Below are 13,670 nucleotides of genomic sequence, written 5' to 3'. Positions count from 1 at the left end.
TTTTTATAACCATACCAATGAAAGCAATTCAATTGGTTTTCTCTAGGCAAATACTTACAGATATATTGCATTTTGACTATTTTGATATTGTCTTTGACTGATCACTCTGTTCTTTTGGCAATAGCTATGATCTTTCTTCGACCCCCACCCTACCCCACCCCACCCCCATACCAAAGCTCCCCACTTGGGCTTCAGCACCTAGGACAGCAACCATTTTCTCTAGGTGAGGGACTAACTGGAGCTGGTGCAGAAAGTAGGAACTGAGCCATATAGTGAGAACAGGAATTATGGGTGATTGAAGAATACCCATGTACTGGACCTGGGACTGTTATTTAAATGGTACTCAGGATAGCCCAGGAGGATTTCACCATCAGATTGAAGACTGGATGAATTGATTAATGGCTTGTTATGACCCCACTGTCTCTTGTGTGTGGTATCCCAGTCTCTTGGTCAGGACTGACAACTCTGTTTTGTTGGAATAAAGCGATCTGGGACTGAAGTTACATTTTGATCTCTACTCAAACCCCCCTACACTTTTTACTAAACTCTCTTTTTTTTGGTAATGCGTCATTGGTGGTCTGTTTTCAATCAGAAGTCTGCCTCTTGCTGAAATCTTCAACACTGAGAAATGTTTCTCCACAGAAAAACAGCGTGCCTTTATTCCTGACAGGAGTATAGTATAGTGAAGAGCGCACATATGGTCTCACAGGGTGACTAACACGGTCCAGCCTTTCTGGAAAATCTCAACATCACTGAATTCATACCCATGTCCCAAAACTTTAACACGTCTTCAAACACATTTTGGATGTCTGTTACTCATTTAAAATTCCTCATTTAAGGGAGTCTCAGCACAATTATTAAATAATTAACCCTTGTTGTTACAGCGTGACCTGCCATGGATGACTTTTCATAGCAATGGACTTTTCATAGCAATGGGACATACCAATAGTTGTATTACCTACATTGCAAGACACTTATTTTTACCATTTTAGATCCTTTAGAATTAACTTCAAATGTGTCAAAATGGCATTTATGTGCATTTTTCCCATCTCCTTTCAATTTATAGTTAATCTCTCTGTCCTACACAGTCAGATTGAGTCACTGACACATTTTATGTTCTTCTCTCTTCACTATCCAATGTCTGGAATCAATGCAGACCTGCAGATTCAGTATCAAGGCAAGAGGATTTAGTCAAATATGAGGCCGTTCCACTCTTCTTCGGTTTTACCCCTCTGATCTTCTCTTCTCGGATTCTCTGCATTCAGCGCACTCATCTGCTACATCCATTAATGGACACATGATCTGGTTGAGAGTTTAATTTTATAGCCAAAGACAAGCCACAAGCCACATGTTTGGAGGGAGAAAGGGAAAGATAGAGAGACAGAGAGACAGACAGGCGCAGAGATGGAGAAAGAAATAGAAAGCTTGATTGAAAAAAATAAGGGACAGACACTGAGAGATAAGAGACACACGTACAAAGACCTAAAGAGAAAACTAGAGAGAGATAAAGAGGGTAATAGGGAGAGAGGGTGGACAGACAGAGCGATAGAAACAGAGGCTAACAGATGAAGAGGGAAATACGATGGAGTTAAAGAGAAACGAGAGAGAAAGATAGAGAGAAAAAGAGAGAGAATGGAAATAACAGACATGAAATAAGAGGTGCCTGTGTGTGGGAGGGAATCAGATCTAACACTTAACTGTCTAAATGCCTTGGTCAGGTCAGATAAGTAGATAATACTGAGCTATGTCCATAGAGAATGAGGCTCTGAGTTGAGCAAAGCTTGTTCAACATCTTTATCAGAAGTCCCTTTGTGAGATTGTGACAACAACAACGTTACATATGAAACATACAGTAGAAGGCAATCTGATAGAATTCAAAACAATAGTAAACTGACAGCAAAAAAAAAAGGAAAAAAAAGAACATTGTCTTCTCAGATTTAACAATAATTATGATAACATTATGACTGCATCATCATAAAAAAAAAACACCACCCTTAAAGACGAGATGAAATGAAAAATGCCTTTTTAACCCTTTTAGATCACATCCCCGGTCATACTGTGCACCTATTTAACAATATATGCCAAAACAAATACCAAAAATCAATTTCATTGTATTCTTATATCAAAATTCAATCATGTTTTCTTCCTGTAAAACAAAATATGCCGTGTGCTTACGTAAGCATGCCCGTAACTAATTTCAACCAATAATATCATGACATCCACCCATCAATCAATCTTCAACTTTTAGCGCACAGAGCTAAGAGGCTAAGATTCATTAGTTAGCTAGCTAGCAACAGCATGGTACTTCGGTGTGTCTTTGGGTGTTATGACACACCCACTTTTCAACGTTCAAATCAAATTCCTCCCAACGTTATGTCCCGCCTGTCTTTCCTGTTTCACTCGGAAATACGTCACGATACGGAAGTTAGATACTCTCGAAATGCCGTTTCATCTCGACTTTAAGGCTTTTGTTAAAGGGATAGCTTGGCATTTTGGCTTTTAATCTGTTTTTCTTGATTAAGAAAAAGGGTGTAGTGAGTAGGTAGAACGTAGTAGTTCAAGTCCTATTATTATAATTATTATTAGCGAAATAACCTTTTAAATGTCTTGAAACCTTAAAACCCATGGCGCAATAGCTGCAAGGGGCCACATTCATTTCAATGAGATGCTAATATGAGGCAATAACAATGCTAACAAGCTAGCTTGTGACAATAGCAGTTGATTTGAGGATGTTAGCTGTGTTTCGGTTATCTGAATTGCCAATACAGAAACTTTTCCTAACAATATGACTTGACTATGACAGGTGAAGAAAAATACCAGACTAAAATTCAAAGTGTCAAGGTATCCCTTTAAGAGCAAACATGGGTTATTAAAAAGGATCACTGCAAATGAAAAAGCCAAAAAGAGCAAAACCAAATGTAAACTTTATGTACAGGGAGAGACAGTAGGCAGGCATACATACTGTACATCTGTACTGGGTAAAATATGCATTTGAGATTATTTCACATGTTTGAATAAGAAACTTGATTTGATGCTTCAAATGTAACTTTCCTCTTGCCAGTGAAAAATGTTTTATACTACTACTGTTGCTACCATCTACACTGTATTCACACTCCAGAACCAGATTGGAAATAAGTCTGTAACTTTAATAAGTAATACATGATCATTTTACTGATCATTACAGAGTTATTGAGTAAATTAATACAGGTGTATAGTGTAAGAAGTGATAAAACTGAAAGCAAAGCTAGCTTAAACCGAACACAGCTTCCATGTTTTTCAATCATTTGAAACCATTTCAAATGTTATTTTATTCAGGTCTGGTAAGTTTATGAAGGAAATGCAGGCACATTCTTTCTTATCGGAGACATGTTCTTACATTAGACTGGTACAGTGTCTTCTCACTTAGAGCTATCAATTAACCAAGAGCTACGCAAACCTAGCGATAGCCAGATCCATAGGTAGTTGTTTTAGACAGAGAAATAGTTGTAGCCTGTTGTAGACTTTTAACTTTCATGTCATCCTTTGTTCTTTTGCCCAACTATGAATCTGGTTTGCATTTATGGAAGTTAAAATCCTCCCTTCAAGTCACAGGTTACAGTGAGACTGAATAGAGTTGTGAAAGGTTTCTTCCTGGTGTGTTATGCACACTTTTCATTGAAGGAGGAATACTGAATCAAGAATATTCCTCAAAACTTTCAGACAACTCATCGACCGTCTGGATTTCACTTGCACTTGCACAGTGTATTTGGTCAATATGATAAATGATTAGATGTAGGTCATCAAACTATCAGCTTATAGAGGGAACATTGGTCCTGAATGCTCTCCTGATGTTTTTTTTGATATGGCTTCCAAATAGACTAATGGCATTTTTTGATCGGGAGCCATTGAAGTTAGAGCATCAGGCTATAAGATTAAGGCCTGGTTGCAAAAAAGCCTCATAACTCTAACATTAGGTTAGTACTGCAGCCGGCGTATAGTATGTTCCTCCATCCACACTCTGACTAGGAACTATCTCTATGGAAAGGATGTCTGTATAAATAATGGATATGTCTTTATGCAGAGTTGTATCATCCATAACTCCCATACTTTTCTACAGACACCATGTGAAAAAGTCCACTAATATATGCTGGCACAGGCTGTACTGCAGGATAAAGATGTCTCCATTATCTATACAGGGGGTCACAGTTTGCATCATCTCTCCTGCCCTTTTCTGAGACCAGAGGCAGTGATATTGATGTTCAGAGCTAATCGTCTAAGACAGACTAAAGGCCTTGAGCTCGGATATTCACCGATCGCTTTGCTCTTCTCAGCGTCTCTCCGACGGCGGGACGACCGGAATAAAACAAGAAATATTGTATTCATTACAGAACATGGCATTGTTACGTCTAACGAGACCGGGAGAGAAGTCAAACAGGGTAAGATCGGCTTTGTTTTTCGACTCCACACACAAAGGGAAAGCAGGATAAACCACTTCTGCTAGAAGGTTAAGCATGGCGAGGATATGTTTACATCAGGACTGGATGGGAAAGAGGAGACTTGCCATGGCGGCCCTTTCTCTAAGTAGTTCTCCTGCATAAGGGTAAGAGGATCACACTGATTCTAAATCAATATCTGACATGCTGTCTGCGAACCTATAGATGTTGCGTTTTCAGGAAGCCAAGCCCTCCAGGTCTTCCCGTAGCTCCTTCACTCTGACCTGGACTTCTGTGTATTAGAGTATCCTAAGAGTATCCTATGAAGGTTGGTAATGTTTAACCACCAGCATTTTTCATGATGCTTTTGTTTCTTATCTCTATGTTCTCCACATTGACTTTGTCTAAGATGCATATTCCCATCCTTCCTACAGGCAATCTTGCTGATTTATGTACATTGCCTCAGAAAGTTTCCCAATGTATTAGTACTCTCACAGTGATGCTAGACCAGTACTCCTATTCCTAGAGGATTGACCCATATGTGCATGATAGTAGTTGATCACAAAAAAAAGGAGCGCTTCATTCATCTTCTTATACGATTGATGTTTCCACTTAAGAGGCTGTCTGCGTGACTGGTTGGCTACATAAATAAAGAACATCTCAAGTGGTTCAAATAATTGAAACCACTTTTGATTATACTACTGATCCATTAAGACCATGATAGAGGCAGCTTTTTAAGGCAGAAGAGCATTTAAGAATACCATTTTTAAGAAGAAGAAGAACATTTTTGGATTTTTGGGGGGGGATTGCCAACAAAATCAATGTGGATAACATAGCAAGATTTGAGAATGATTACAAAATACAGTTGGTCATAATTGACAAAAGACAAACTGTGTTTCTGAAGCTATGGCCTTAAAATAGGTCATAGGTCTGTTTCCTTTGGCTCCCCAAATGATAAGTATGCTTAGTATTAGTGTGTTTAATTATGCCCTGGTCCCAGAAGGAGAGTGTATTTACTCAGTTTCGGTCTGTGGTTGAATAAGTGGAAGAATCCCTGGACTATACTGTGCAAGGCAACACTGTGTTGTCCAGGACATTGTTATATAATATACTGTATGTGTCTCTGCTCCCTCCCATTTTTCTCTTCCTTCCTTTTCTCCTCTCTCTCCTCCCCATCCTCATCCTCAAGGACTTAAAATTGATGCTTCAGTCCCTTTTACTCGCTTTAGCATCCTCTCCTCAAAATCCATTGCTCTTGGTGTCAGTCTCTTGTGTAAATCTCACCCTCCCATCCTCCTCCCTTCCCTGCCCTCCTCAGCAAGGACAGTTTCTCTAGACACGCATTAGCCTCACTCTCCCATCATCCCTCTCCTCCCCCTCTTCCTCAACATGTACAGCTACTTCTTCTCTCTTCCCTTCCTCTCTTCCTCCCCCCTCCTCCTTCTTCCTCAACAAGGACAATTGCTCTTTGTTTCAGTCTCTTGCGTGAGTCTCACTCTGCCGTCCTCTCTCTCCACGTCTCTGTAGAGCAGGGACTTCTGGGCCTTGAGGCGGCAGGCCAGGGACATGAAGATGGAGTCGACGTTCTGGCTCTCCCTCGGGTCCTTGGCCGACGTCTCAAACAGCAGCATGTTGTGGGCGTCGGCGAACTTCAGCGCCATGTTGGAGGGCACCTGGGGACGAAGACACCTCAAAGTTTGGTTGTCAGCTCTGAATAAAGTTTAAAAAAATGAATATAGGATTCTATTCTGTTGTGGACTTTACATGAGTGCACTGACCTGTATTTGGTCAACCAGGTCACACTTGTTTCCCACCAGGACTCGAGGTACAGATGCTGAGACCCGGTGGCCGTTACACTCCTGGAACACAAGAGAATGGGACTTTATTAGCTATGTAACACATACTACTATTACTACTACTACTGCTACTGCTACTGCTACTGCTATTACTACTACTACTACTACTGCTACTGCTACTGCTACAGCTATAACTACTACTACTACTACTACTGCTACTGCTACTGCTATAACTACTACTACTACTACTGCTACTGCTACTGCTATAACTACTACTACTACTACTGCTACTACTGCCACTACTATTGCTACTGCTACTGCTACTGCTACTGCTACTACTACTACTACTACTACTACTGCTGCTACTACTACTACTACTACTACTGCTGCTACTACTACTACTACTACTAGTATTGCTACTACTACTGCTACTGCTATTACTACTACTACTACCACTCCACTTCTAGTATTACTAGCACTACTACTCCTAGCACCAACACTACCACTACTATTTCTACTGCTGCTACTACTAATACTACTACCACAGCCACTACTATAGCCACTACTACAATATCACAACTACTGCTGCAACTACTACTAATAATAATAATGATAGGTTGGTTATTGTAATTATTATTATTACAAATAGTAGTAGTAGTTGTGGTAGTAGTAGTAGAAGTCGTCATAGTGGTAGTAGCAGTATTTTAACAACTTTAATTTGATGTTTCCAGTTTTTGCTTATCCCTCCTACATACACAACCACACAGCCCACTTTGCATAATGTATTTTATCAGAGCAGCCAGAGTGCAGAGTTGGCCACAGTGAAACACGTCTGGAGCAGTTAGGTCTCTGCTGGCTTGCTCAAGGCAGTGGTTAGGGTTAGCATAGCATTAACATGGAGACTAGAGAGCCACGCTTGTGTTTGCAACATCACTGGTTCACCCCAGTTACCGACCTGTATCCACGTCTGTAGGTTGCGGAAGGAGGCCATCTTGGTGACATCGTACACGAAGACCACGGCGTGGACGTTGCGGTAGTAGTGTTCCACCATGGACTTACGGAAACGCTCCTGACCTGCTGTGTCCCATACCTGCACCTGTAGTGATAGACAAGATAAGTGTGTGTTTTTATGTGCTTTGAGAGAGAGCAATGCAGCAGTCAGCAGACTTCCAGACAGAGACAGACTTGAGAAAGAGGAGAAAGACACCCAAATTTACACAGCTGTATTCCCTTTGAGTTTGTAGTTCTCAATAACATATATAGTATATCCTGGCTGGTCATAAACCTTGGGCAGTACTAGAGGGAGCTGTCAGAGATATTACATCCTTTATATGTGGATGGGGGTGACTTATGTTAGGAAAAAATATACCTAAGTTGTTTGGTAAGTTTGTGCGGATCAATGGAGCATTATGGCACATTATTCTTACAATAAATATGAAACTGGCTACATTGAGGATCACTGCACGGCAATATATTGTAAGTGTAAATATGTACCATGTACCCAGACATCTATCATGCAGCCAAAGGAAGATATTGGTGTATTACACTTTGGTCATTCTGTTTGGAGGGCTGATGCATGGAAACACTGCATTGTTTAGGCCTACAAGGGCTTACAAGGACCTTGTCTTACAGGGTCTCAGGAGAGCGCTGCCCTATAGTACTATGGGCTTCTCTGCTTAATCATTAACCAAGGCCTCAAGCAGCACTACTCTGCAACTCTTAAGTGCTTTTCTCCCTCTGTTCATCCTTAGCCCAGGGTTAGCCTTAGCCCCCAGCCAAAGCTTTTTCACAGTGTGTCACCACTTAGCCCAGGGCGCACTTCACGACGCCAAGTGGGAGATAGAGGAGCTGACAAAAAATGTCCATGTCCTACTTCGGTTTTTCCCAGTCAGAGAATAAGAGCGTGGGACTACAGCTTTATGAGTGTTATGAAGTATAGGAGGGATTTGCAACAATGTTTGTGAGCCCATGATGGACTTAACAAACTATAGGCTGGGGAGGAAAAGCGCTTTTACCTTTTAATCTATACTTCAGCAGAGGGATGGACTACATATTCTATGTCAAGAGCTGGACTTAGAGTAAACTAAATGGTCTGAGTTAAAAGGGGGTGATATTGTATGTACAGGCCCTTTCTGAAAAACCACCAATTTACCCTGCATTACCATAAAAACACAGAAGTACTGAGTATATATAAAAAAAATTGAGCACAAATAGAACACAAATGTATTACGTCTGACAAAGTTTCATTTGGTAACTCCTTAAATGCAGTGTGTGACTGTTCAGATTTAACCAAAGAGGCAGAGGAGAGGAAAAGCATTATTTTTCTCCTCTGTACTGCACAAGAACAAGACTGAACAAGACTAGTTCTGATACTGATTTCAAGTGAGATACACATTGTGCTCCTAACGTTTTGCACACAGAGTAAACCCTTAAACTATGTCATCTGCACAACATGAGCTCACACAAATACGTGAAATGAACACGACCTATTGCACTTGCTATATGTCAATATCTTCTACCTCCCCCCCTCAGCCCAGGCCCAGTGTAAAGGACCAGTGAATTACCTCCCATTACCATCTGAAAGGACGAGCGCAGCTAATTAGCATCCGAGGCTGAACGCTACACGGACGCCGCTCGTAACATCAAAGCTCTCTCTGTGTCGAACACTGGAGCGGCACAGGATGGGCTGACAGCAGGTGGAGGAAACGCCACGCTATTGATCGTGCATGAAAATAGGTCTCACAACAATGATAAAAAAGCTTCCTATATTTAGTTTTACTTCCTTTACGTCCCTGTCTTAAATATATAATCATCTATAAAACAAATGTCTCTTTAAGTTAGAATGGAAAACAATACCACAATATAGGTTTATGCCATAATTTTAACTGAATAACAACTTAAACATTGCTTCTCATACAGGCCTAAATGCTCAAAATTGGGGGCAGAACAGCAAAGGTTAATAATTAACAATTCAAATGAAATATATGTGGACAGATGTCTAAGAAGAAAAGCTATGGAAAAACTAGCATTGCTTATATTATGAGACATTTGGGCTACATTTCACATAATCTTGAAAAGTATTACAATTAGTGTGTTGCCTTCATTGTATATCTATACAGACAACTCTTAGTTAGTGCATAATGTTTTTATAGTCTGTGCGTGTGTGTGTGTGTGTGTGTGTGTGTGTGTGTGTGTGTGTGAGAGAGAGAGAGAGTGAGAGTGAGAGAGAGAGAGAGAGAGATATACCACGTTCATGGTGTGTGTCTTAAGGGGCGTTTGAATGGTGCAGACACACTGACCTAATAAGTGTAGACAGTGTGTAGGTGTGTGTAGGTGTGTGTATGGGTGTGTGTGTGTGTGTGTGTGTGTGTGTGTGTGAGTCATCGTTAGGGAGCATCTAGAGGTTGCAGACAGACTGGCTGACTAAGACACAGAGGGGGGTAAAGGAGTGTGTGCACATGTATGTGTATGTGTGTATTGGGTGTAGTAGGTCGCATGCAGATGCCAGGCCAACTGAGGAGGGTGTGTGTGTGTGTGTGTGTGTGGTGTTTGGGGGGGCAGAGAGAGATGTACATTACATATTAGAGAAAGAAATCTCAATATAAAGCCTAATATCAAGTCACAGATCAATCACATGAATAGATGGAGATGTTTGTAAAGGTCCTAGGCAACACTTTGATTCAATGCAAATAGAAAATTATGATAAAATCTTGACCAACATTATTTTTATACTTTCGCTATAGCCCATTTTGTCCTATCTGCCAATTCATATTCCTACTAAAGATCTTGGAAATTGTTACTTTTTAATATAACAATTACCTGACTACTAATACTATGGCCTATATTTTTAACATTCTTATTTTTAACTGTGTACAGAATTGTGTGACTGACATTCCAGTCATGGAGCACCTCACAAATGTAAAGTAAAAGTAAATTAAATGGATGGATGTTTATTAACAGTTTATAAGAGGAATTTGTTAGCAATTCTAAGCAAATCTTGTAACCCTGCTCATTACATTTTCTATAGTAATGCTATAACAATAGAAGGATACTATACAAATATCACAGCAAACCTATAGGCTACACTATTAATATTCATTATGATGCCATATAGGAGATAATACATACCATTAAGTATGATATGGTCTCATGATTTAGTAGACATACTAAAAGTCCCTATAGGAATATTATAGTAATGTTAGTGATTTTTCATTGGGAATAGGCCTACCTGTTTCTGATGGTTCCTAACAGCTAACCAAATGAGCTTTGATAAACATACACAAAGGAAACACATAGTATCAATAATCAAATCCATACTGCAAAAATACATAGCCCTACATTTCAGAATATGTTTACAGAGACGTTTCAAAATATATATATATATTTAAAAAAAAAGGCCCAAAAATGTATTTTCATGTAAAGATGACATTCATCTAAAATGTTTCCTATGGGCTATTGTTGGCAACACATATCTGAAAGAATAGGCTATGCAAAATAGATTGAATGTCACCTTACAAATACATTTTTTTGGTCCAATTGTGTATATTTTTAAAACATTCATCTAAAGATATTTTGAAGTAGATGTGAAATGTAGCCTATTTTTCCAATATGGACCAATAAAATGAAAGGCAGAATGAATGATTAGGCCCTGTGGTGATTCACTGACAGCCCAGGCTGCAGCTGATGGCTGATCAACAAAAGCCCAGTGGAGGAGGAGGAGAGGAGGAGGAGGAGGAGGGGAGGAAACACTTCCCCACATCCATCCCCTCTCGATCTGTTGCTTTTTTACCTTGATGGTCTCCCCCTCGATCTCCACCGCCTTCTCCCTGAAATCCACGCCGATGGTGGCCTCGGTCTTGTCGGGGAAGCTCCCGCCGGTGAAGCGGAAGGTGAGGCAGGTCTTCCCCACGTTGGAGTCCCCGATGACGATGATCTTAAAGATCCGCGTCTGGATGCTCAGCTCCAGGGAGGAGGCGCTCAGGTCCACGGAGGACGTGAGGCTCGGGGCGGCGTCGTGGCTGCTGCTGCTGGGTCGGCTCCGCGCGGCTCGGCTTAAATCCATGGAGGATGTCAGGATGGTGACATTGTCGTCCGCTCGGTTTCTTCTTGTGTTGTTTCCTCCTCTCCCTCCTCCTCCGCCTCCTCCTCCTCCTCCTCCTTCTCCTCCTCCTCCGCCCGGGGCTCGGGTCTCCTCCTCCGGGGAATCGTTGGTCATTATGCCGGAGGAGGCGATGCGCAAGGCGGGGTGCGTGTGTGGAGAGGAGAGGAGAGGAGAGGAGAGGGGGTGGATGGATGGGTGGAGGGAGGGAGGGATGGACAGGGGAAGGAAGGGAGGAAGGAAGGAGGAGACCAGAGATGCAACAATAGCAACGATGCTCTTTCTCAGCAGCTGGTTGTGGCCTTAAAGGGAGAAGCATTTGGAACAGAGAACAATAACCATTTTATCATTTAGGATGCATTTAGGATGCTATGTAAATATCACAGCAAAACATAAACTAGCCTATATATAATATCCTATTGATTTTTAATACCATACTAGATGAAAAATCCCATAAAGTATTATAATAATCCCTATAATATTTCTAGTGATACCATAATAAGACAAAAAATGCCATAAAATCACTATAAACTCACTATTGAGTACCACAGACACATAAGTCCCTAAGGGAATATTATGGGAATATTATAGTGATACTATAGGAAATAAAAAAAAACAAAGTATGATAAGGTCATTATGACCGCACTACTACTAGGCTACTACTTATTCCCTATAGGAATATTATAGGAATATTATAGCCTGATACCATAGGGGATAAAAATACTGTAAAGTACTATAAGGTCACTAAATTAACCACTATATAAGTACTCAGAGGAATTTCACAGGAATATTAGCCTACAGTTATTTTTCATTAGGTGTCTTACAGTGGCGTGTGGAGCAGACTGGAGAGGGTGGCCAGGTTGGGACACAAACACATTTCGGGGTGGCCATGGTATGTTCATTTGTTTCATTATACTAGGCCTATAGTTCATTTTTCCAAGGAAATGAAAGGTGCAAGTTGACGCATCAGTTGAAACAGGTGACGGTGACATATTTTGAAACCAGCAAAGCCATCTGCCAGTGCAATAAGATATTTCGACTTCAAATATTCTGATAAAAGCTAGATAACTCTAAATAGCATAATTAAATAATAGTGAGTAAAAGTTCTTAAACTGGTTATTTTTTGTGATGGAAAATTGTTATTTTGTTGTTCTTTCTTTATTTTGAGTAATAAATATGTAGGCTAATAATCATTATGAAGTTAAAATAATGAGAATGAGGCCTTTCTTGAGGGTTTGTGCCAGGGACAGAGATAGATAGAGAGAGAGAGAGAGAGAGAGAGAGAGAGAGAGAGAGAGAGAGAGAGAGAGAGAGAGAGAGAGAGAGAGAGAGAGAGAGAGAGAGACAGCTTTTGGTTCTCACGCTGACTAACTAGTCATGTGATCTGATCAGCTGATCACATGATCACATTCCATAAACCAACATGGCCGTGATGTATAGGATTGTAATGTAGTCAGATTCCAGGCACATGATTGGTTACTCGTTCCAAGGTAAAGTCAATACCAAGATTAACAGCTAGAAAGGGAATTCCCAATCAAATCAACATTATTACATGATACTTATGCAACAATTAAAGGTTATTCCTTCATATACTTCTGTCAAATCAGAGGAAAAGACACATCCTAATGCTAGTTTTTATAGTCACAGTTATAACCAGTAGCCGTCTTCCTTTCATTTGGGATTACATGGGGAGTTTTTTTGCACAATTTCCAACAAAATGTCAAGAATTCCTCTCTGGTGGAAGTGACACTTATAAAGCAGCAGAGGAAAATGAAGCCTGCTGATAGGACCCATAGGATCCAATAGGTGGCTCCAAATAGGTGCTTGTCAGCTCTAAGAATCTCTTTTTGTCAGTGGCTCATTTTATAAATAACAACTTTTACATTTAAACGCTATTTATCATCTTAGTAGCTGAATTAGTGAAAGCCGTCTTTTATACAGGCCGTTTATTGCTGTGAAAGCACACCAAAAGGCGCAGGTAGGCTCCAGTGTTCAGACTGGGTTAAAAACAACAGTATTGAACAGCCACAATACATATTTGAATGTAGATTTGTCATTGTCCAGTCCTCTTTGTTTCAGACTCAGCTGATGAGAAGCTGCTTGTGAGGCAAAATCAATACCGGCTGGCCTGCCCGGATGATGAAAAAACAACACACACACACACACACACACACACACACACACACATGCCTGGCTTCTGGAGTGCTGGGTATTAGGTAACAAGCAGTAAAGGACAAACAGCAGCACAGAATCCCCTTCAAACTTCAAAAGGTTACTTAGTGCTTAAAGTATCAAACAGTAATAAACAATAATGGCCGAACCTGGACTGACCGACACATTTCCATCCTTGAATGCCCACCCACT

General features: G+C 40.6%; 1 protein-coding gene across 1 annotated transcript; it reads right to left on the bottom strand.

Moving 5' to 3' along the window:
* Positions 1-5,860: 5,860 nt before the first annotated feature.
* rab33a (RAB33A, member RAS oncogene family) lies at positions 5,861-11,423 on the bottom strand. The gene is made up of 4 exons (XM_071927195.1): positions 10,998-11,423; positions 7,164-7,304; positions 6,191-6,271; positions 5,861-6,085 (listed from the first exon to the last, which is right to left on the bottom strand). Exons 1-4 carry the CDS (start codon positions 11,421-11,423, stop codon positions 5,861-5,863), a joined length of 873 nt encoding a protein of 290 aa, XP_071783296.1.
* Between the last annotated feature and the right edge of the window lie 2,247 nt (positions 11,424-13,670).

Source organism: Centroberyx gerrardi, chromosome 16 (genome assembly GCF_048128805.1).
Source record: "Centroberyx gerrardi isolate f3 chromosome 16, fCenGer3.hap1.cur.20231027, whole genome shotgun sequence".
Classification (NCBI taxonomy): domain Eukaryota; kingdom Metazoa; phylum Chordata; class Actinopteri; order Beryciformes; family Berycidae; genus Centroberyx; species Centroberyx gerrardi.
Note: the sequence above shows the minus strand (reverse complement) of the source record. Positions and strands in the feature narration are given on the sequence as shown.

Excerpts from the sequence above, each read along its gene's own strand:
- rab33a (XM_071927195.1), bottom strand. The coding sequence starts at position 11,423 with ATGACCAACGATTCCCCGGAGGAGGAGACCCGAGCCCCGGGCGGAGGA. Across the intron at positions 7,305-10,997 it reads TCGAGGGGGAGACCATCAAG|GTGCAGGTATGGGACACAGC; the intron begins GTAAAAAAGCAA and ends CTATCACTACAG. Across the intron at positions 6,272-7,163 it reads ACCTACAGACGTGGATACAG|GAGTGTAACGGCCACCGGGT; the intron begins GTCGGTAACTGG and ends CTTGTGTTCCAG.